General features: G+C 35.5%; 5 protein-coding genes across 5 annotated transcripts; 3 read left to right on the top strand and 2 right to left on the bottom strand.

The window, feature by feature from the left end:
• Positions 1–553: 553 nt before the first annotated feature.
• CBG14206 lies at positions 554–5820 on the top strand (the record flags this gene model as incomplete). Its single annotated transcript, XM_045239479.1, is given in 9 exon segments — positions 554–558; positions 1877–2016; positions 3077–3213; positions 3227–3375; positions 3842–3933; positions 3978–3979; positions 4009–4091; positions 5109–5238; positions 5665–5820. 9 exon segments carry the CDS (start codon positions 554–556, stop codon positions 5818–5820), a joined length of 894 nt encoding a protein of 297 aa, XP_045095359.1.
• Positions 5821–6495: 675 nt separating this feature from the next.
• Positions 6496–8406, bottom strand: CBG14207 (the record flags this gene model as incomplete). The annotated part of the gene is made up of 4 exons (XM_045239480.1): positions 6496–6600; positions 7648–7746; positions 7797–7952; positions 8299–8406. The coding sequence occupies 4 exons, from the start codon at positions 8404–8406 to the stop codon at positions 6496–6498; spliced, it is 468 nt and encodes a 155-aa protein (XP_045095360.1).
• A 10946-nt stretch (positions 8407–19352) lies between these two features.
• CBG14208 lies at positions 19353–19787 on the top strand (the record flags this gene model as incomplete). Its single annotated transcript, XM_002644328.1, has 2 exons — positions 19353–19483; positions 19526–19787. 2 exons carry the CDS (start codon positions 19353–19355, stop codon positions 19785–19787), a joined length of 393 nt encoding a protein of 130 aa, XP_002644374.1.
• Positions 19788–21005: 1218 nt separating this feature from the next.
• CBG27641 lies at positions 21006–21320 on the top strand (the record flags this gene model as incomplete). Its single annotated transcript, XM_045239481.1, has 1 exon — positions 21006–21320. One exon carries the CDS (start codon positions 21006–21008, stop codon positions 21318–21320), a length of 315 nt encoding a protein of 104 aa, XP_045099481.1.
• An 800-nt stretch (positions 21321–22120) lies between these two features.
• On the bottom strand, positions 22121–23218 carry CBG14210 (the record flags this gene model as incomplete). Its single annotated transcript, XM_002644329.2, has 4 exons — positions 22121–22294; positions 22341–22577; positions 22717–22898; positions 22942–23218. 4 exons carry the CDS (start codon positions 23216–23218, stop codon positions 22121–22123), a joined length of 870 nt encoding a protein of 289 aa, XP_002644375.2.
• Between the last annotated feature and the right edge of the window lie 339 nt (positions 23219–23557).

Genomic DNA, 23557 nt, shown 5'->3' on the forward strand with positions numbered 1-23557 from the left:
GATCAAGTATAGTTTTTGTTTTTTTTTTTCGTCCACTGGGTTCCAGACGGTTTTTCCCTGTTTTCATAGGATGTCGCAATTTTGTTTCATGAGCAACAATTTGAGATAGAAATTCATTTCCTGGTTGCTTCACGATGTATCAAACGGTTGCATTTCTTGAATTAAACAAGCCAATTTCGATTCCAACCAGGAACACATGTTGCAAGAAGTAAAACCACAACAAACACAACAGGTTACGGTGGCAGAAAGACACAAAAAATAGAAGTTGATGCGATTTTCGTTTCAAAATCAGCGAACAGACATAAACTAGACAGTCAAACTATATCGTGAACCACGGTTTGATGTCATCACGAATATCGAGTGTCATCCTTCGATTTTTTTAATGCACCAAAAACTCTGTGAACCAGGAAGTTGTGAATTCTGGAGCCCGTGATCCATTATCGTCCTCCGCTTTTTTTTTGCAACATGATCAAATCCAAAGTGTCCTCAGAATTGAGTTGTGCTTTGATTAAACGTCAGAAAATTGTTTTCCATCCGCTCCAGATGTGTCAGAATGCGGTAACACATTTGTGCTCTGCCGACACATTGGCCCACTTATAGCTTTGTTTAATTGGGTGATATATGAACTCCTGCGGAGATAATAAGTCCAAATTGGACTGATGTTTCACTTCCTGGAACGTAGTACACTACAGAGTTTTTGCTTGAAACTCATTGAGGAACGATTACTGTGGTCTGTGCAATTTAAGAGCATTCATTATTTATTTTGAGAAAAAATGTGAATCATGTGCCCTTTGCAGACCACACAGATGAAAACAAAAACAAAAAAAAGTTTGGTCATGTTCGAAACTTGATCGTTGAGTTTTTTCATAGTGACACTGATCAATGAAATGTAACGAAAAATGCAGATATCATTTGTTGTTTAGAAAATAAATACAGATTGAGTTCAAACCACGTAACATCGGTGATACTGTTTTTTTTTGGGATTGAAAATGTTCCAAAACGGGAAAAATAGGAGAAAGCCTAACTCAGGGGTGTGTGGAATTGAGCCTGAAAGTTTTGAAAATATAAAGAATTTCACTATAAAAATTCGATTATATGAAAATTTGAAAACTTATTTTTAAAATATTCTTTATTTCAGAAAGTCTTTGAATTTTCAAATGAAAAATAACAGCTTTTAAAGAACATCGGAACCAAAAGAGTACTGCATTTTGAAATTAATAATCCCGACTTTTCGAATTATTGAATACTTTGGTTTTCACAAAAAGTTTTGTGGTTTTTTTTTCAAGGTGAAATCCTATTTTTCATCACAAAACGGAACTTTTTGGCGTGCGCTTTTGACATATGCTATAATTACAAAAAAAAAGCTTTGGAAATATTCCAAACAGGTTTTCATTCTAAAAAAGATCTGAAAATTTTCCCTGTCAAGATGTTCGGAATTCTGAATTCCGTTCCGAACATTCCTAATTTTAACATGAGCGGAAAAAAATTCTGACGTGTTTACCTACTTCCATTTTTGATTTCAATTATTCAATACACAAATCGGTATTTTCGAAATTTTCGATTTCCGACATTCTGAAAATGCTCTATTTCCAAGTTTTCTGGATTTTTGAATATCTGAAAAGTTGTTAAAAACTTCGAAATTTGGAAAGCGTCCAGTAAGCAGCACTAGCTAGTCCATACTTCGCGTTCATAAAATTTCCCTCATTTCAATTATTTGGGATCATGCTATCTCTCTTGAACAGATCCATGTCGTGATCTCGAAATACGGAAAACGGTGATCCTCCACTCTGATACAACATTTTTCCATAATTTCGTTGCTCTATCTCTCTTCTAAAACTATTTGCTCGGTCATGCTTTGGGATAAGTGCCTAATGAGAATATCAACAAGTATATTCGCGCTGTGTCGCGTTTGCAATCATCAAGTTCAGAGCCCAAAACCTCTTGAAACTCAAACTCGCGTCGCGCAGGCTTGTATGCAAATGACACAGGAATTGGAACATTGGAGAGAAACAGTATGTTTGGTGCAATCCCCCAACCTCTCCCGCACGGGATGGATATATGAATAGAAAGGAACACGGGAGTTCACGTTGTTTGCGCCCACACACGCCGCCCTCTTCTCCCGGGAAACAAGGAATTGGGCTCTTTGAGTGACACTCTCTTGTACCTCAGAGTCCTTTTGTTTCATTATATCCCACTATGGCATTTTGGATAACTGTTTTACTCGGTCTTAATGTTTTTCAAATCGCACAGTAAGTTGATCTCCGTTCAACTCCTCTAGACATGTTTTTATTTTGGTGTATTTCTTTTTTCAGAGCTTGTTAAAAAAACAAAAAAAGCACGTGAACATTTGCTAGTTTCCTCATTTATAATATCAGTATCTTTTCGTTTGAAATTCCAAAATAGCAGTGTGTAGGAGGAAAAGAGACCAGGGGTCCAGATACGCTCTCAGACCTGAAAATTACCATTCTGAATCACTAGAAAATTCTGATATAATCCAAAATTCTTAATTGAAATGGAAAAGAGACCAATGTGTAAATCAATGGAGGTTTCAAATTTTGACAAAATCTTTGGCTCTACTCTAGTCGTCGGTCTAAATTCTGAGCAATGCGTCTATACAAAAAAATCATCCTTCACTGTACCCAACGTTCTTCTGAAAATAGACTGACCTTCAGGTGTTCCTGACACATTAATCCCCCATATACATGTTTGAACTCTATCATTGGGCACATTCAGATCTTTGGCTATGTGCACTAGTCAGACATATCATAAATGCAATATCACAAAACATAATCATAACACAGAAAAGGATTTTCTCAAAGTACTAGTTGGTTTCTGTTAGAATAAGGATAATGTTCTCGAGGGATGTTCTGAATAGCTCGTATGGTATTTCTCGGAATGTAGAAAATTGCGAGTTTCAAAATTCCAGATTTTAGAAATGTCGACACATACTGATTTAGAAAATTTATAAATTCTAGAATTTCGGAATATTCCAATTTCCGAATGTCCGGAATTTCGGAATTTATGGTATTTACCATCACAAAAACACAAAGAATAGATGAAAATTCGAAAAACAGAGATCGAAAACGCAAAAAGTTTTATGACTATTTAATATTCGAAATTTCGGAACTTCCGGAACTCCGATTTTCTTTCCGGACATCCCTGCAATGTACGCCACGCGGGGTTTCAGACGCAAAAATGAAACTATCCAAATTGGCCTCTATTTCAGAACACGACTGACATTTCCATACCGTCGAGAACCCAACACGAATTGCACATGTGTTCCAGAAATAGACCCAGTTTGTGTGAGAGATGGTGCATATCAATACACTTACTCGAATATGTGCATTTTCCAATGTGCACAGGAAACAAAGAAAGGTAGAATCATTAATTTATTGAGTACATATTCCAAAGTTCAGTTTCACTATTTTCCTTATTCGTTTAAGATTAAGCTCTACATTTTTTCTTATTCAGCCTTTTTCCTAATCCTTGTGAGATTAGATTCAATCAGACTCATCAATCGAGAACAGGAAGCATACCTTGAATCACCATTGTTGTGTAAAGTCACAAAATCGCAAAATCCATATTATAGTTTCTGGCGATGAGAAAAAATAAGTGAAACTGGTTTATGAGACCCCGCCAAACATTAATAAACAATATAGAGTACATATGATGCACCCTGAAAATGAATCATGACACCACAACAAGTTTCAGATTTGGCACTGCTCTATGAGGGATCGTGTTGCTCGGCGAGATACTGTAATATGTTCGAGCAACCAGTTTGTGCAGTAGGACAGGTGATTCAAAGAAAAGAGCAAAATAACTAGACGATTTTGAATTTCAGATGTACCAAAGTGTTTGCGAGTTTGAAGAAAGACAGTGCATCGAATTCAAATTATTCAAAAATCATATTTCAATGGATTCAAGTCAAGAGAAGTTGGCCGAAAAAATTTACATTTTATCAAATTCCAGAATTTCAGATGTTCCTGTACTGCACCATGTCCAACTGAGTGGAATCCAGTTTGCGACAAAAAGGGACAGACGCATGCAAACTTTTGCACATTTTTAAACTCCAAATGTTATCACAAGAATCAGTGAGTTTTTCATCGGTATCAAAGTTTTTGGGGGTTACTGTAAAATGTTTGTTGTTTCATAGTAATCCTTCTCTGTCACTTATTTGACGACTTTTTGTGATAGTATTAAAACGAATAACGTCATCCCGATGTGTGAACATACAAAATACAAGTTTTGAGTAGAGTTGTTAATTTTTTTGGCTTTATGAGTAATCAACAGATTCGTATTTTGGATTCAGATCGTTTAGTCTTTTGTGGGAAATTGGAAATGTTTGACTAACTGACTCAGAACATGCTTGGGGGACCACAACTTATGTATCCGAAAAACGCTGTAGGAATGTTATACTGGTACAAAAAATCAGAGCTGTGAAGGAAAAACGGCGAATGCCGAAGGTCCCACAGCAACAACTACCGTTACTGGAAGATATTTTCGTTTTCAGGATTCGTTTTCTCATTTTCACTGCTTTTTGTTAATTTTTCCGTTATTTTCCATCAGTAACGTCGTAAAAAAAATGTTGGACTGTTAAAGAATTGACTGAAAACGCAAAAAATATCGAGAAGAAACCTAAAAATGAAAATGTTTTTAGTGTACGGTAGCGGTCGTTGTGGAACCTTCGGCCACGGGTTCTCGTCCACAGATGGTCATCATAATATGGAGCTTTAAATCTCAGAAGTTATGAACTTCACAAATCTTATTCTTTCTAAATGGAATTCCACTAAAAAAAATCATTCAAACCAAATATTTTCTTACCATCTATAAACGAATTTGCAAAATTTGTTTGATTTGTTTTGTAAGATATGGGTTGTCTGCTGTAAAACCTGCAATAGAAAGGTGTTCACACTGTCAAATTTGTCCCAATTATCTCAATTCCTATGCAAGATGTAAAAAATGTGCCAACTGACCAAACAATTCTGATATTGTGCTAAACGATTTTTATTTAAAGGTACTCATGTTACTCTGAAATTTTGAAGCTTTGAGTTCAAAATATACAGAGATGATTCACAAAAAAAATATTATTCGAAATTCTGAATTTGCAGACTGAATGAAACTTTGGAAGTGGACTACTCGGGTGTCTGCTGCGAAGACATGTGTTCGGCCGGTCAAACAACTCTAACAGTTTGCGATTCGGAGGGCAAAACGCATACTGATATATGTTCTTTCTACGTTGTAAGTGTCCTTTTTTCTGTTTCCGATATATTCCTGCTGTCGTCACAAAGATCACTTTATTAGGTTCAAAAAATCATCACACATTTTTTATAGTCTGTAGCCTTTACCCTTCATGGCAACGATGATGACAATCTCAAATTCGGTTGGGCTTTTTTTGTATCCTGCCAACATGATCAGAAAATCCTATAGCAGATCATATACGTTCTCATGGCTGTGACGTAGAATAGGTGTAAACTATTTCTGACAGTCTAGTTCATCGAACAAATTTTATTAGGTAAATTGAATTTTGTTTTTTTTTCATGCGAGGGAGTTGTGTTAGGTCAGAAACCGCAAATCAATTTCTGCTCAGTTTTGCATGACAAGTATAGATTTACTTGTCGTTCCAGTTAAATTGAAAGTGAAAATAAATTATACATAATTTTCCAGGCAAAGTGCCGGCAAATAAGACGTGGTACCGGAAAAAAGCGTCTGCAAATTGCTGGTGTCGGACCGTGCAAGCCGAAAAATCCACTTTTCCGATCATTTGATTATTTCGTCAACCGATCGGTCAATTATCGCCAATCAAAAGCTAATCGAGTATGAGTTTGTGAAATCCAATTGCCAATGAACTATTGTCTCTGTGCTCAGAATTTATTTATTCAACGTGTGCAATCAAAAAGAATCGGGAGACAAAAGGAAAAAAACTGGGGACTGAAGAAAATTCGAGAATGTTTTTTTTCATGTTGCTGTTTTTTTTTTAGATTTTGATTTTTTGAAAATATCAGTGGTTATGAAAAATAAATGGTGAAACCAGTAAGCGTTTGCTTAACCACAAAATGATCGGGGTTTTTTTTCGGGAAACTGTTCGTGATGGATATACAGGATGGGGGGAAAGGGGGAAATTTTCGTTTGAGAGAATGCAGGAAAAAATATGAACAGGTACAGTAATGACTAGAAATATTCAGAAATAGGGGGAGAGAGAAAAACCAAAAAAAAAAATGAAGTCGCCAAGAAGAAACTATACTGAAAGAAATGGAACTATATGTTCATAAAGAGATACACAAGTTACGGTGGTTTGAAGGGTGAGAAATTAATAGGAATTATGGCTCTGGGGAAAAATTTGCTTTTTTGAAACAAAAATGGAAAAAAAAACTGAGAACGGGTCAAAGATTTACAAGATAATTGGTGTGTCTGGAAACTAAAACAATTGTTGTCAATTTTAGTTTCTGATCTACCAAAATTCGGTTTTAAAAAAAATTAATCTTTTGGATTTGACAATTAGACTGGATCGATTTCAACTCCATCAATGTCGATGGAGTTGTACTGGACGATCTTCGGTCGCTCGCGATGTTTTGAGATAATGTCGCAAATATCATCGTAGATCTGGAACAAGGAAATATTAGATAGCTTGGTTAGGAGATAGGGTTTGAAAAGTGTGTATTTTCTATGTCACCGTGAAAAATGTTACATATAAATACATACTCTTCAATTTCACCAAACTGATCTCTGCTTCCGAAGAGGATATCAAACAGTAATTCATTAAAACGTTCTAATAACAACAAAAGAATTCGGTCAGTTTATACATTTGTAACATCTTGAGTTGTTCCTTCTCAGAAAAGTTTTACATTACTATATGTCTCCGGCAATTTCGATTTCGAATACCGTAAATGCTCTACTAGAAGCTCACCCTATATCACTCGAACTCAATTATTTTAGTTCCTAGGTGAGATATCAAAAGTTTGTCAACTGATAAAATATTGGTGTAAATAAATTTTCAGTTAAAATGTGTTGACATATTTCAGAAGAACCAAGATAATTGTACTCGAAGTGCATTTATAGGATGGGCTTCTAACAGAGAAAGTTTATGAAGAACCCCAAAACTCAAAATTGACCCAATTCATTTTCGCTCCTAAGAATATTCAACTGTGTTACATTAACAATTTTTTAATAATAGTAAAGGGGAAAATTCTGCTGTTCAAAAAAATCAATATCTTCGGCAGAAATTAAGATAAATTAGGTCAAAATTGATATTTGATATGACGTACTTTTCTTTCACAGGTTTTACATTACTGTATCACTTTTGGAAATTTGAATTCCAGTATTAGTGTCACCGCATTTTTTCTCTCCTACCCAAATTGCCAACTTTGAGCTCAATTATCTGAATTCCTGCAAGAGATATCAAAAAGTTTTCAAATGATAAATTATTCATCATGATATCATAAACGTTTTTTTAATGACACATTTCAGATATCTTTTGCAGGAATCGAGATCATTAAGCTCAAAGTGGATGGTTTAGAATAGCTTCTATCAGAGAAAATACGGTATGTCAGTTCTCAGCGTGGTTTATGAAACATGAAGTTTTTGATTGACTCCCCCTAGTTTTCTTTCACTCAACAATATGGCCAACAGGCTTTCGGAAGCTTGCATTACCTTGTGAACGTCTCCAACAGTGACCAATCCCATTGTCTGAGCAATCTCGCCCTCCATCACCTCGATCCAGATGATATTTCGTTTGATCGTTCGTTGATTCTACAAACAGAAAACTTCAAAAATGTTTAATTAAGTCATTAATTATTCACTTTGCTTGAATCCGGTGTGTATGTCTTTCCTTTACTTGTCTTCTGGACCTGAAGAATCTCGGCAGTGTATGATCCGCCCTTCTTGGAGCAGTCGAAGCGTCTCGGACGGTAGACAATGTTCTCATCGGCGACATAGACAATTCCACCTCGACGGATCTGAAAGAAATCGGGATGAAAAGAAAGCAACAAAAAAGCAAGTGAATACAAGGAGTGATGTCACAAAAAGGAAATGGTTGAAGTGGATGAAGACACAATTGTGTTTCCTCTCAAGTCCACACCCTTGAAGTCTATTTTTCACTTCAGCCGTTCCATTTTTCCAATTTTTCCCTTGTCACAACATCAAAACAAAACAATTTTTTATTCATGAGAGTCGTCAATTTTTCAAAAATGTGCTCGATATTCGTGGAGGTCAAATGAAACCTGATACATGTCTATGTAGACTTCTAGTAATCTCAACAAAAAAAATGCAACTAGTATCGTACTGCAGTTCTCAAAAACTCACTTCCGAATTAGTTCCATCGTCAAGAATGAAAGCATCCACGTGCCATCTGTAGCGAACGGATGAGTCCGGCACTCCTGGATCACAGTGACGACCAAAGACGCAACCCATCTTATTTCATAACCTGGAATAAAATTAAAATATTAACCTGAATTTTCTGAGAAAGAAGGGATGTACGGAAGAATAGAAAAGGACTGAACACTTGACAAAGTAAGTTACCGCGCTTTCTTATGATTTATGCATGTCTAGGTTATGAGACGAAAAGTCAGCTGTTCGATTCGTCACTCTGAATCGAATTTGTGAACTTCTCAAAAACACGAAAAAGAAGGGAAGTGAACCCGAAAACAAAAATAGGAGAACTTTCCCCTTGCCTCCTTCTCAATAGATTAATTATTCCGCGAAATCGAGTCCATGAGAACAGAGGCAAACGCAAGGAAAGAGGGGAAATCCGTATGAAGTGAAAGAGCAAAACGAGGAGGTCCCTTCCAAAAAAAGAGATGGGCGGGGCTCTCCGAGTGCACACGGACAGCCCTTTTTTTCCAAAATCGGAAATTGTGCTGTGTGGGACGTAATAACAACAGGGGCTTAGAAAGAACGAAACGCCTACAGATAGAATGATGGATTTATTCGAAATATTCGATAAAGATAAGAAAAAAGAAATGAAAAGTTGTGAAATCGAGTTTCCAGAAACACATGCGTAGTTCTTATCATCAATTTTTCGGTGAAAACGGTCTACTTGATGTAAAAGAGGCAAAGTTTAGACGAAACCGGATGCTAAAACAGACACTAAACGTATAGAGAAGAAGCTGGGGAGAGCATCAATGGAGAAAAAAGGCACAGAGAGGGCATTCAATGCTCCTGGCACATCAAGAATGGCTTGAAATAGGATCTGTGTGCGAATTAGAGACGGCCGGCGGGTGGGACCATCGTATTTGGAGCAAAGTGTGCATTGTCAGGTGTAGCGGACTATTAGGGAGAGAAAATAGTGAACGAATTAGCAGAAAACAGGAATATGGAGTTCGGAGTAACGTTCAAAACACAAAACTAGTTGTAAATTGGGAAGAAAAAAGTTTCGAAGAACACAAATTAGTTTTCTTGTCTTTTCAAGGTTAGTCTACTTGTTTCTTGAACTCATTTTTCGTAGAATGAGTCAGTATTCTGAGGATAGTTCAAAAAACGGAGCCAAGTGTTCATTGAAACAAATTGACTGATAATTACTGTTCAATTATGAGTGAATTACTGGTTTTAGAATGATGAGGTTTCAAAAGAATTTTCGGTAAAGACGAACATTGTTTTATATTTTCAAAAATACAGAGAAAGTGAAAATCTCCCAAAAATTATTGGAGGTTACAGAATGGTTTTTTTTTCAGGAATTTACCGAAAAAAAGTATTGAAAAGTACTCCGATCAATAATTATTATTGCATTAAAATGTGTAACTAAATATGTAAATTAACATACCACCTAAAAATTTCGAAAAAAAAATCCAAAAAAACTGAACAGCGCTTCAAAAAATGAAAAAATCTAGTTAATTTCTAGATGATTCCAGAAAGTTCTTAATTTTTTTTGAATTTCCGCCAAAACTGAAAATTCTGAGGCATTTTTAGAAAAGTATCAAAAACAAAAATGGAGCATTTTCATGGTATTTTTCATGGTATTTGAATGATATTTCAAAAATCCCAGACCCTTCCAGAAGTTTTCCGAAGCGTATGAAAACTTAAAGTGTTCCATTATGAACCGATTTTGGATGTTCTGCAGGTTTTTTTTTGAATACTTTCTTTGTTGTTATGTGAATTGCTATATCTACATATCACGAAATAATTAAAATTTTGGTCCTAGTCTGGTTTTTTTAGCCTGATAAGAAAGAAAGGAAGTTAGGTGCGAAATGAAATTCTTGCTCCATCTTGTTTGGAAACTAAGCAAATTGTATATCAATCTTTCAATGCTCTATGTCATGGCGTTTTTAATTTCCTGAAAACCACGGGATTTTTTTCCTAATCTAATAACCTTTCGTTTTGCACTCCCACCCAAAATCGCCGAAAATTCCCAACTGATGAATTACTATTCAAATTGGAAACGTGATGCAGAAAAAATTTCGTAGGTTTCCAGGAAAAAAATCCGTGGGTTGAATTGGGGGAAAAAGAAGGGAACGTTAATACCAAGCAATTGGAATAGCAAAAACGTCTTATCCCTATTTAATTGCATCTGACTCACTCACTTCTGCTGAAAAAATAGAGACGATCGGGAATTCAATTATTAGTTTCAGACTCATTTTTTTGTATTTTTTTTCAATAAAAGTGAGAATAATAGAAGAATGTGTGGGCTGTGACATTTCAATTGGTAAACCGGAACGAAACCTAAACTGGGCCACCGAACAAAAGTGTAAATAAGTTGAAAATTTGAAAAGAAGAGAGAGGAACAAAAAACCGAAAATTGCCGGGAACAAGAAGTTTCTTTTTTTGAATAAAAACCTCGGCATTTTGGTTTTTGGACCATAAATTGTTTCCGGGTATTGGTAAAAGTGATGGCAGTTTTCATATGGGGTTCAGGAGGTTAGAAGAATGGAAATTCAATAAGAAAACTTTTTAAAAATTACGTTCATCGCGAAAATTGTAGGTTAACCTAATACCTCTAACAGAAATGTCATTTCAGTCAACCTTGACCTCATTGTTATTTTGAAATTAACAGATTTCGGTTGTGAAAAAAAAAAGCAAAAACCTATTTTTCTAAATTCCAAATGTTGGGCGGAGTAGGGTTTCTGTATGAAATTTCATTTGACCATAAAAAAGTAATTTTCATGTTGTCTAGAATCACAATCATTTCAGAAAGAGTTCACCAAAAATTCCATTCTCCATTATTCCAATTTCATCAAAACAAATATTCATTGGAAAGTGCATTGAACGCAGTCGTCAAGTTAAAGAGGACCAAAAAGTGGGGTCCAAAATGGATTGTCGCGTCACGAGAATGAGAATGAACTGAAATGGACATAATCGAGTACCTTTTGTGTTTCGCATTCATCTTTAATGTATGAGATTTCGTGCTTCTCCATTTTTATTGATGTAATCGGCAGTAGTGGCAGCACAAAAAGAGAGGATTGTAGAAAACAAAAAGTGAGGTTTGTGGAGAAATGGAAGGATCATGCTCGTCTAGGTGACTGATTTACATGGTGCTATGTATATTGTTGTTGGTGTCAGTCACTCGGAAAATTTGGAACATCTAGGAGTAGAAGAAGTAGTAGCAAACAGAAAGTTGGAAAGCAGTAAAGCATGAGAAGGTTAAAGATCATACGGGTGGTGAGTTCTTTTGGTACCGTATGATACTAAATGAAAAGATAATTATTTTGAGATTTTCAGTAGACGGTAATTGACTGTTAAGAATTGATAAAATAAACCAGAGCTTTTCTCTGAGCCTGAAAATTTCAGAGTATACCAAAAAACGATTTTCAGTTGACAATTTTTTGCATAAATCCATCAAAGCAAAATACCATAAACCTGTACTAGATGGGCCCCTGAATTTAAAAGGCTCCTTTCATTAAAGAGGCCCAAAAAAACCTACTTGAAACAGATGGCCAGGCCCTTCTAGTACATGTTTTACAGGATGCGGCTTTCAAATGGCACAACTTTTATAGCATTGTTCATTTTGGCATTTTTAATTATTTATGATTATAAAAAGCACGTCTCATCAAAATGGAATTTGAAAAAAAGATTACAGATTACAAAAATCAAAATTTTTCCTGTTTTGTATGATTTTGAATTAATGGAAAATCCTAGAAATATTTTTAGGACTCTAAAGCTGTCCCTGAAAATGTCGAAGCATGATATATTTCTATCTAGTACCGTAACTTGTCATGAAATATTACGAAATTTTGTTAGCTCTACTTATGAAATGTTATTGGAAACAACGCAAATTTTCTCGTGTTTCTTTAAGCCCCGGGGGAAGTCAATCATTCATTGATAACTAATTTTCCTAGAAAATAACAAGTTCTTTGTTTCAGAACATTTTCTGTTCAGATTTTTCTCCAGCTAGTACAGAATAAGAAAATCCTAGCTCAGTTTAGAGAAACATTGGAATTGGGAAAATGTTCAAATGAAATTTCCCCCTGCTCTTCGTACCGAGCCAAACAAAATAGTGCATCCCAAGCCAGATGGTGTCAAAATTAGTCCGAAACATATTTAGAGAACAAAAGAATCAGAGAAAGCAAAAATAGAATTAAGTTCTTCTTCGTTTTGTTCTCACAGCTTGATCGCTGTTTTCATTATTCATTGGATTCGAAATAAGAAGCGAAAAACTACGAATAAATTATTATTGTTTTGAATGGATAGAAAAGGAAATGAATGAGAGAACCGACGCAACAAAAAAAGAAGGGTCCCACCCTTCTTCGACTTGAACCTTCCAAATTCTCACCCTAAAAAAACTAGTTAAGAGGAGGCTGAATCTTCTTGAATATTTTTCCTGGGTGCCAAATAAAAACAAAAAACGTGTGTGAGCAAAACGAAAGCAGCACTAGGGGAAGCTCAACACAGAAGGAGAGCCAAATGCGGAGGATTTGATTTAATTGAAGTGTGACACAAGTGTTTGAAGTATCGGACATGAGGACAACGGGACCCGGGGAACGAAGAAAGCCTTGTTGATGGAAAGCAAAAACGAGAGAAGAGTTGAAAAAAATGGATGTGACCGGATTTGAAACCTTTTGTCACTTTGACGCGTGACACATATGAATGAACACAAGAGAATTCACGGCGAAATTGAAAAATCGCAACATTCAAAAGCGCAACAATAGATTTTCATGAATACCAGAATGAGTAGGACGACACAAAACTGGGCATTTTTTAAATGAAACCAAACCAGACGTGTTTGAGGTCATAGGTCTTGTTTGTAACAAAGCCTGAATAGATCCAAAAATGTTTCATATCAGTTTCAATATATTTTGGCTACTGTAGACCAATGAAACATTTTGAAAAGTTCTATTTCTAAAGAAATGTAACATTTGAAGGTATAGGGTTATATAATTTTCGCTGCATACATGAGTCATGATCTTGAATTTTGACAAAATCAAAGTAACGTTTTTAACGACCAGGTTTTTATCGTAACTTAATCATGCAGTAGTTTGCGTAGAGTACCGTACAAACCAATCAAATATTTGGTGTTTTTTAGTTTAAAAGCAAGATTATTCTAGATTTTTCGGTTTGTATAAAATTTAAAACTATTTTAGACTAATCTCCCGTTTTGATAGCAGCTTGTCCTATACGTGCACTCAATTATCTCGGTATCTATGAAAGAAAAAAATTGTCAACTGATGAAATATTTTCCATAATATTCCTAACATTTTATGAGTTGATAAATTTCTAATGTCTCTCTCAAAATTTTCAATTACAAAAAGTATAATTTTTTTGTTCCGCATAGGAATTTTCAGGCAAATCTCAAAATTCTGAAATACTTTTTTGAAGACTCAAAATTTGTCCTTTCTACCGAAATACAAAGCATGTTTGTGAGGAACTTTAGCATTTCATGAATTTTATTTCACTCAGAACTTGAAATTCATTGTTTCGTTGATCTTACCTGATTTGTTTGGCACTTCCAATTATCCAAGTTTGACCGTATAAATTCTTCTCTCAGCTAGCTTTTTTTTTCTTCTATGTTGCTTATTATCTCTGTAACACAGAAAAAAGATTAACTGTTTTAATAAAAGATTATAATCTGGAACGGATGAGAGAAACTAGACAAAGGTCACATGGCAGATTAGCGTTGGAACAATGAGATGGATTTCCAGAAAAAAAGATAAATTCTAAGAAGAACATGTTCCCACTCTGAGATTGGCATCCGATTCGATGAACACTTGAGATGTGAAAAAAAACGGAAGAAAAAAGACCCTAGAAGCGAAAAAAAAACAAGGACAAGGGAAGTGTTCCGTTGTGCTCTCTGAAGGAGAGGACCCTAAAAACCTAATAAGAAGTGAGTGAGAAAAGGGGGAGGGGGCAAAAGTGAAAAGAAAATGAGAAGATCGACGATGTTGGGAACCGAGCAGGAAAAGAAACCGATGCCAGAACCGAAAAAAAGAAATAAAACCGAAGAAATAAAAATTTTGAATTTTCAATGGAAACGAAGAGAGGGATCAAGTAGAAATGGGGTGAACATCTACTAGGAAAATGAAATTTCCAATTAAAGACCTCGGACGAAAACGAGATAATTATAGTTGTGAAAAGCTGCTAGTAAGGGAACAAGAGCAAAGTCCCAACGGGAAGTTTTCAGAATATCAGTTTCCGCATTTCGAAGAATTTCGATCCCAGAAGAGAAAAAAAAACCAAAATCCAGAGCTCACCACATATTTTCGATACACCCAGTTAATGTCGATGTGCTCGAATTCCGAATCGTTATTTCACATAAAAACCCAAGAAGAACCATATGACTTTCGCACACTTTTCGTCGCAAATGTGACTTCTTGGTTAGTAGGACAGAGAGATAGAAAGAGTCGGTGGGTCTATTCAATAAGACAAAAAGTGGTTGGATATGTGTGAAAGGTCAAAAGTGATTCTAGTGACCACATTAGATGAGCAAAGGTGGTGCTCCAATTGAAAAATTAATTTTCGACAAAAAAGCGAAAATTAAGTGAGGGTGAATGGCCTTTCAGTAAAGTGTCTAAAGTTTCAAAATCATAGCTCCAGTTCAAAATTTTTTTAGAGTTGTATAAAAATATTGAAAAATGTCCAAAGAGGAAACCAGGAGATTTTTTGGAGTTCTTTTGGAGAAGGTATGCATTTTGAGAAGTTCAACTCTTCGAAAGGCGTGTATTAACCTAATTTTAAGAAATTTAAAAAAAAGGAATTTTTCAGAAATTTATTTTTTCCATGTTTCTCTACCTGTAATTTAATTTTTAATCTTCAAATTCTCTAAAATCACTTTCAACTCAATTTTTTTTTTAATTTCTATTTTCTGTTTGTTCAACTCAAAGTGTTTCCAGAATAAATTAAACAAGTTTTCATCAGGAAGTAAACATTTTTCGCATAGATTTTGCGGGCTTCTGAAGTGTTTGTAAAAAATGCTTTTGAAAAAAAAAACAAGCATATTCTTCCTTATTTTTTTGCTCTTCTGGACCGCCTGAAAAAAAAATAACACTGTCAAACGAAATATTTCCGGAAAAATTCAGTATGTTGATAACCACTTTTTAAAAGTAAAATGTCCCTTTGAATCATACGAAGTCAATTTCAATGAGGATTAGAAAGGGAGAGAGATTGTTGAAAAAAGCGTGAAGGCGAAGGAATAGAGCAATGTGGAAGAAGAAAAGAAGAAAAATGAAGAAAGAGAAGAAGAGACTTGCGATTATATTATTAGGCATATGATGATGATGATGCAGGAATAGAAAATGAAATAAATCAAGGATTCTTGTCTCTGCGTAGCTGGAGAAAAATGAAACAATAAATAGATGGGATTCAGAGGAGGAGGAGGTGTGGTAATTGGAGCTTGTGATTTTGAGATGAAGCTAGAAAAAATAGAAAAAATATTGATGCGTTATTTTGTAAATGACACCAAGCACTAATGATATGTCAATGTGAGTACTGAAATTTTTGTTGGGAAATCTGATTCTGAGCGCTTCTGACAAACATCTGATTCATAATTGGTATAAAATACATCAGCTCGAACAACTATTCGCAAAAAACACCAAATGGCACGAAGGTTTTGAATTTCAAAAAAATATGAGAAGTGCATGACGGAATTCTAAATACGGGGAACAAAATTCAGAACTAAACTTAGAACACGATAAAATATAATAAAAACATCAAATAGAAAAAGTAGAGGAAAAGTATTGGAAAAATCGTGTTAAGAATGTTTACCGCTGAGATTAAGAAACAGAGACAATAGAGTTTCTAAGAATTGAATATCTTAGACATGTTTTCCTAGACAGTATATATTATACTGTCTATAATCCTTGTAGTCTATAATAACAGAAACTGAAATTTTTACCGTACAACCGGTCAAACCCAAAAAAATAAGGAATCGAAAAACAGCAGAGAATTAGAAACAGCAGCAGCAAGACGAAAAAAAACTTATTGGCCGAGAACTGCTCGAAAGGCTAATAGAGGGTAACATGCAGAATGAAGTCACATCACTGGCAGTGTTTTGCGCGTCCCTCGGGGCATTTAGTCTCATCCGTTTTCGCCCCGGTCAATTCGTCGGCGGGCAGTTTTGTGGGACCCCCTTCAGTTTCTCTGTTGATTTGATAAAATATTCAAATTTGTGAAGAACCTAATGAAAGGAACGGCGAAAGAAGAAAAAAGAAGCGAAAGGTCAATAAAAATTCTATTTCTGCTCTTCCTCCTCAATTTTGTTCAATTGTTTGGCGGAGACACCAGATGTTCTCAATTTAATGCTATTGCAAAAAGCGAGACTCAATGAGAATCCAAAACATTAAACATTACGTGACTAAACAGAGTGAAATATAAAATGAAGATCAAAAAGCGAGTTCAAAAAAAGGAGTTTTTCGGAGAGGACCCATGTTTCGGGTCCTCTCCGATTTCCTGAATAATGGATCTTCCAGACACGAAACGCATTCTTCGATCCTCTGAAATGACATTTCAAAGTCTTATTTTTCTAGATTCTGTGCACTTTTAGGAAAAAAAGTTACGAAGATTCTGATGAATTTGAAATCAAGTGAGTGTTAGCTAATCAAGCGAGATAAGCTCGAAAGTTATCGATGAAGCGGAATTTGCAAAAATTTTCAGGTCATGAAAAGTTTTAATGAGCTCTGAGTCAAATTATTTTGTATGAATTTTTTTTTGCAAAAAATGCAATTGGAGAAAAAAAATTACAGAATTGAAAAACAATTGAAAAATCAAAGCCTGGAAGTTTTAGAATCGTTTAACTTTTTGACAGATAATAATGGATTTTTTGGTATTGACCCCGAAACATTTTTTTCCAAAAGACGGGAAGAAAATACTGTAAACTCGGGCCGAAACCAGCCGGGCATTTTTTTGAAAGTTCTGAAAAAAGGTCGGTCCGGATTGGCTCTTTCCAAGAAACAAAAACCCGAAAAATAAACCAAGTAGCTGACCCACGTGATGATTTATATGACTAATCAATTTTATAATAGAAGCTTTGAAAACAACAATAGTTCAGGAAATAGTGATTTACTGAAAAACAAGAAAAGTGTGACTGAAAAAATCTCGTCTGTTGGGAATAAACCAAGTTGGTCATAAGACAAAAACGTTTCTTTGCGGGTGGGTGGTGTCAAAAAGATAAATGGGTTTGGTCTGGGATTGTTCGCACCATGTCTCTTCTGTTTTTTTCTGCTCGAAAAATATCATCACATCATATTTTCAACTTTTCAACATTACCTCTATCTTCTGTTCTATTTTTTGCGCTGATGAACCAGAAAGATGGATCGGATTACCAGAAAAAAGGAACGAGTGAACTGCAAATTGAGTTTGAAAGATCGATGGCACCCACCCGCTTGAATGAACTTCTATTTTCAAAATGTCCATTCGTTTAAAGTCAAAACGAAAAATCAAAAAAAAGTACCGGAAAGAAAAGTGTACCTGAAAACAAAAACACACATACACACAAAATATAAGAAAAAAGAGTGAAGGAAGTGTGTTGTCAGTTGGCGTTTCGGTATCATCTTTGTTCATCTATCTCGAAACCCAAATCATTAGGCACCTAACGAGGTTTTTTGTCCACCACTTCACCTGTGATCCTCTCTGGAAAGCAACTTAAAAACGAAAATGTACACGTATCCAAGAATACAACAAAAACTGACACTGTTATGAAGATGGGCATGAAGAAAAAGAAATACATTAAAAACTATACCAATGAGCTGTTTATTGTAATTTTAGAACACAAATGTAATTCAAAAAAAATTATAATTGCAAATATGCCAACTAACTTTCAACATAAATAGTTATTTTCTGTCATAATGCGTCTATTTTCAAAAATAGGAAAAAAAATAAGGAAGTCCGAAGAAATTCCCTAGGGAAGTGAGCCAAAATAATTGGAAGAGCATAAGAAGTGTTGCATAATTTTTTTTTTCGTGCGTGTGCTGGTGTACACTATTCATCTTCTCACTCTTTTCACTAATTGGTCGTGTCTCTGCTCAGACAAGAAATTGAATTGATGGGAGGAGAGAGTCGCCGAGAGCCCTCCTCTGGGTGCGAACTCTGATTTCTTGGGAGGCGATAAAACGCCCGCGTGTGATTAGATGATGAACATTTTGTGAGAAAAATGTGTGAAAAACGAACTATAAACATTTCTGAGGACATCGTCATCGAAGGTGGTGATGAATGGGCGCAGGAACTGAAGAAACATCATTTTTCATTTCTGAATTGATGGCATTTTTATGAAAATAATTAATAACAGTTATATGGAATAAGTTCGAAAAATTCTGTTCTGGGCCGGGATTTCACGAATTTTCAAGGAGTTGGAAATTTCACGGACCACTTTAAAATTGTTTTTCAAAATCTGTGAAATCAGTAAAATTCACAAAATGATTGTTTTCAGCCACAAAAAACACAACCTGTTTCTCTGAGTTTGAAGCGATTTTCAGCATGCACATGTGTTCTCAATGTAATAATTTTTAAAAACTACGTAATTTCAGAGTTCGATTATCAAAACTTTCAACATTAAAGTAAAAGATGCCATCCGCAACACGATCAGTGCTTTGAAATTGCTTTGATGGGACGAGGATTTTCTAATCCACGGCTATTGCCTTTATGCCTTCGAAGTAAAGGTTCCAAAAAATGATTCGACACAGTGATTTTTCTATTTTGATTTATGAAACTTCTGGGTTTTAATTCATTTAACCGTTCGTTTCTTCCCAATAATCAATGTTCATAAAACAATACCTTTCTTTTCATTGAGATTTGAACGCTGATTGTTTTATGTTGTTTTCTGAATGGTACACTGACGTCACAATATTAAAAAAATCATCAGGTTGTCTTTCTTCAATCTCAAAAACTTTTTTCGCTCTCAAAACTTTTTTTCTTCCCTATCATTTCTCATCCCATCGAATTCAAAACAAACGTTACATATAAAAGGGTCTGTGTCAGTGGCAAGGTATCCAACCAGAAAAATGAAACTTCTTCTTGCTCTTGTTGCGCTTTTTGCCGCCGTTGCTGCTACCGGCTATGGAGTGAACACTGTCTCTCAGGATACTAACACTGGATACCAGAACAACGGCAGACAACAAGATCCAGGATACAAGTAAGCTTACTTTTCATGATAGAAAATATTGAATGCTTTCAGCCACGTCTTCGACGACTTCGATATCCCGAGACGTCACCACAAGCGCCACCACGGACGTCACCACCGTGATAGCTCTGACTCGTCCGACTCTGATTCGCGTTCCTGGTCCCGTTCCGACAGCCGCGACTACTCCAGCGAATACGTTTATCTGCCAAGAAGTTATGGAGCTCAAAATCCTCCATCATACGGAGCTGCTTCCAATGATCCTCCAGCTCAGACCGCTTATGGAGCACCAGCTCAAGACTCTGGAAACGGATATTGACTTGCATTTGTTCTATGAATTATCAGAGTTTCTGAAATAATCTTTGTTTAATAAAAGTTTTCTAATAATGAACATATTTTTTCATGGAAAGTACTCAATTGAAATCGTGATAATATAAATAAATAGAAAAGAAGTCAATTCTTGGGCCGCCAAGAGGAGTAAGATCAAGCTTAACTGGCAAATACTCATTAGCTTGATGATCTTTTGCTAAATGCTCACTTGCTAAATATGCTCACTTGCTAAACTCGCTCAATTGCTAAAATAGTCTCACTTGCTAAATTTCATTTACTAAATTTTGATCATTTGCTAAATAGAGGATTTGTTCAAATTGAAGGCTTAGGCTGAAACTCCTTACCGGAAAACAGGTTTTTAAGCCTAGCCTAAAATTTAAAGCAAAAACCGGAATATTCTGTAAAAAATTTAGTCAAAAAGTAATGAAGTTAGCAAATAACAGCAAAATTCCACTTTTTCATTTTTAGCAAATGATCAAAATTTAGCAAATGAAATTTAGCAAGTGAGACTATTTTAGCAAATGAGCGAGTTTAGCAAATGAGCATATTTAGCAAGTGAGCATTTAGCAAAAGATCATCAAGCTAATGAGTATTTGTCAGCTTAACTTGATTATCACAACGACTGGATCTCTAAACACCGCACTTTCTCTAACGGAACGTCATCTTCGTTCTCACACTTTGCTCTGATTTATCTCGGTTTTTATAAGAGATAACAAAGTTTAGTCAACTGATGAAATTTTTTCCACAATGTTACCGACAATTGTTTAGTTGCAACTTTTTAAATATCTTTCACTGAAATTGAGGTCGAAGCATTAGAGAAGATACGGTGGCTAATATATTTTAGATTCTTAAAAATTATTATTTCCGAGTTATTTTCCAACAAACCTTTCAAAAATATAAACAAGGTTTTTATTTCAGAACAGTACATCTCCTAAAAAGTGCAAGCAGATTTTTTTCAATCGCATTTCAAAAGTTCAAAATCTCCGTTCATCGATCACAAGGAGAAATCGAAAACATTGCAACTGTCACCAGTTGATTCATGTCAGCTCCCATCATTTTTCCATGCCCTTCAGTTTTTTTTTCAAAACATAAATGTTTTTGTTCTTTTTTCTTTTCCAACCAAAACAATCAATTTTTCATTGTTCTCAAAACATAGGTTTTGTATAAAAAGACAATTTGTGCTTCTAGAAGTGTTGAAACCAACATCATGAAGCTTATTCTTGTATTGGCTGCCCTCATTGTGATTGTTTCCACTGCTAGCTCCCGGCGTGATAGCTCCGATTTCGACAGTTCACGTGGTTCTTCCGAGAGCTTCTCCCGTGGTTCCAACAGCATCGCATCTGACTCCAGCGGAAGTGTCAGTTCCAGCTTCGAATCCAAATCGAGCTCAATTTCCAATTCTCACTCAAAGTCCAACTCTCACTCCAACGAATCGGATTCCCGCATCTCTAGCTCTCAATCAAGATCATTTTCCAATTCGGCGTCTGATGAAACAAGTTCATCAGAACAAGACAGAAGTTGAAGAGATGCATAATTTTCTTTGTTTTTCTGATATTTAATATTTCAAACGTAACATAAATGAACATTGTAGCAAACTTTTCTGTGTTTTTTTCTGTAGGTTCTATTAAAAAAAACTCCTATAGCAAATTTAATTCACAGTCCAGTTTCATTTTTTCAATGTGTTCTCGAAATTTCAGTAAATTTGTAAAACCTTTTCCTATTTAGTATGTTCAAAATTTGAAACCTATTTTTGTATTATTAAAAGCGAGATTTCCGGTATTTTTTCACTAGACACAGTATTTGACAAATTTCAAATACCTGCTTAAAAGCAGATTTTTTAACCTGACACCTGGAAGCAGATGTTTTGTAACAAAAAAAAGAGTTTAAAAAATCCCCTCTTTTATTGATACTGTAAAAATGTATGCGTTGAGGGGTAAAAAATATTGAAAAGGTGCGATATAAGAAAAAAATGCTTGAAATACTGGAATGAAGAAGTAAAAAAAAGAAGCACACAATTCAGCTGCTAGTCAAAAAAAAATGAAAAAAAATGCAGGGAGTGCGTATAGGTTCCATGGATTCTATGAACTAGTTAACATGATAGGCATGAAGCATTGCATCATAATAACAGTTTCTAGTTGATCAAGGAATGCGCACTAATTCACGAGACGTGAATTGAAAAAAACATGAAAATTATTAACAGGAAATATAACTGTCTTGGAAACTGGCAACATTTCTGCCGGTTTGGGTGGGATAAAAACATGTTTAACATTGAGATGATGGGAATAAAATTGGGAAAAACGGCTATTGGAGAATTTCAGTTAACTAACTAAGGAAAATAGTCTCATTGTAGACTGGAACAAAGTTTGGAATGGCTTGCTGGAAATTTTGGAAAATATGATAGTGATTGTAGCCATTCACGCGTTGTGCTTGAATTTCATTGTACAAATGTCCGATCCAAGCGTTCTCATTGTTGAGAAAGCCGTGGGGGTTTTGGTGCTGAAATATCAATTTCGAAAGTCTGAAAAATCGGCTACAAACTTACGAAGCGTTGTTTCTGATTGGCGATTCTCCGAAAATCGCCACCAGTATTCTCAAAGATATCGATTCCAGACAAGCGAAGAATCAGATAAATTCCAGAAATAAAGTCATCGAATTTCTGGTACGGGTTTCCGTCGTCAACGAACGGACTAGAATCTTGAGACACCACGTCGAAATTGTCCACTGGCGATGGGTCAAGTGGAAGAGCATCATCTAGTCCAATCAGCAACATGCGCACTTCCTGAAAATAAATGTTATTATGTCAGTTGGAGTGTGTTTTAGTTTTCAATGAACAATGTTGGCCAATAAGGGCAATACCAGAAACAATGTAGACTATTTGGTTTTGATTGCAGATTCGAAATACAAATCAATTAACTCACCACATTGGACATCCTTTGTAGCATCACGTTTTTCAAACTAATATTTCTGTGAACTAATCGAGCAGCGTGCAATGATTCCACAATATAAAAAAGTTTGTAGCCCAGAGTGATCACATTTTTCTGATTGATAACTCCACTGCGTTTCAAAATGTCCTGCAAGCACTCTCCGACATGTTCGGTAACTGAGATAATAATAATATTTAAATACAGGTAGCATTCACTCACTCATGATGTGGCAGAAGCGACTTCTTGTCAGATTCGCGTTATCTGAAAGCGGCATTGTGAACGCGTCGTAACAACGGGCGAATCCTGATAGGCTTTGCACGTATCGATAGTTCATTATTTCTTGGCGAATCGTTTGAAACTTCCTATGCGCTTTCGCCACAAACATTTGATTTGGGTGGTTTGACTCGCTTACTGTACAGATCACTCCATGGCTTCCGATGTTGAGCAGTTGCGGAAAAATGTAGCGATTTGGAATGTATTTTCGACGCAAGTCCATACGAAGTAAGGCATTGTCCCTGAAATTTTAACGGTGTCTGTTTTCTGTCGTATCGTTTCTCGCCAAAGTTGCTCATCAATTTTGAATAGAAAGAAAAAAAATTAGGAATTTTACCGGTTTTTTTTATCTTTGGTTTTACCTGAAATGAAACTTTGTTAATGAATCAAAGAGAGAAAAGAAAAAACCGAAAGGAAAATTGATACAAAACTGCTGAAAGTTCTGGGGAACAATGGTAATGATAAAACTAGAAGCGAGATAAATGCGTGATGCGCTCCACTCAATAACAGTTCTAACCCTCCGAAAAAAACAAAGAGTGTGAGGACAGGTAGTAACCAGCCA

This window comes from Caenorhabditis briggsae (genome assembly GCF_000004555.2).
Source record: "Caenorhabditis briggsae complete genome, chrX, whole genome shotgun sequence".
In the NCBI taxonomy this organism is placed as follows: Eukaryota; Metazoa; Nematoda; class Chromadorea; order Rhabditida; family Rhabditidae; genus Caenorhabditis; species Caenorhabditis briggsae.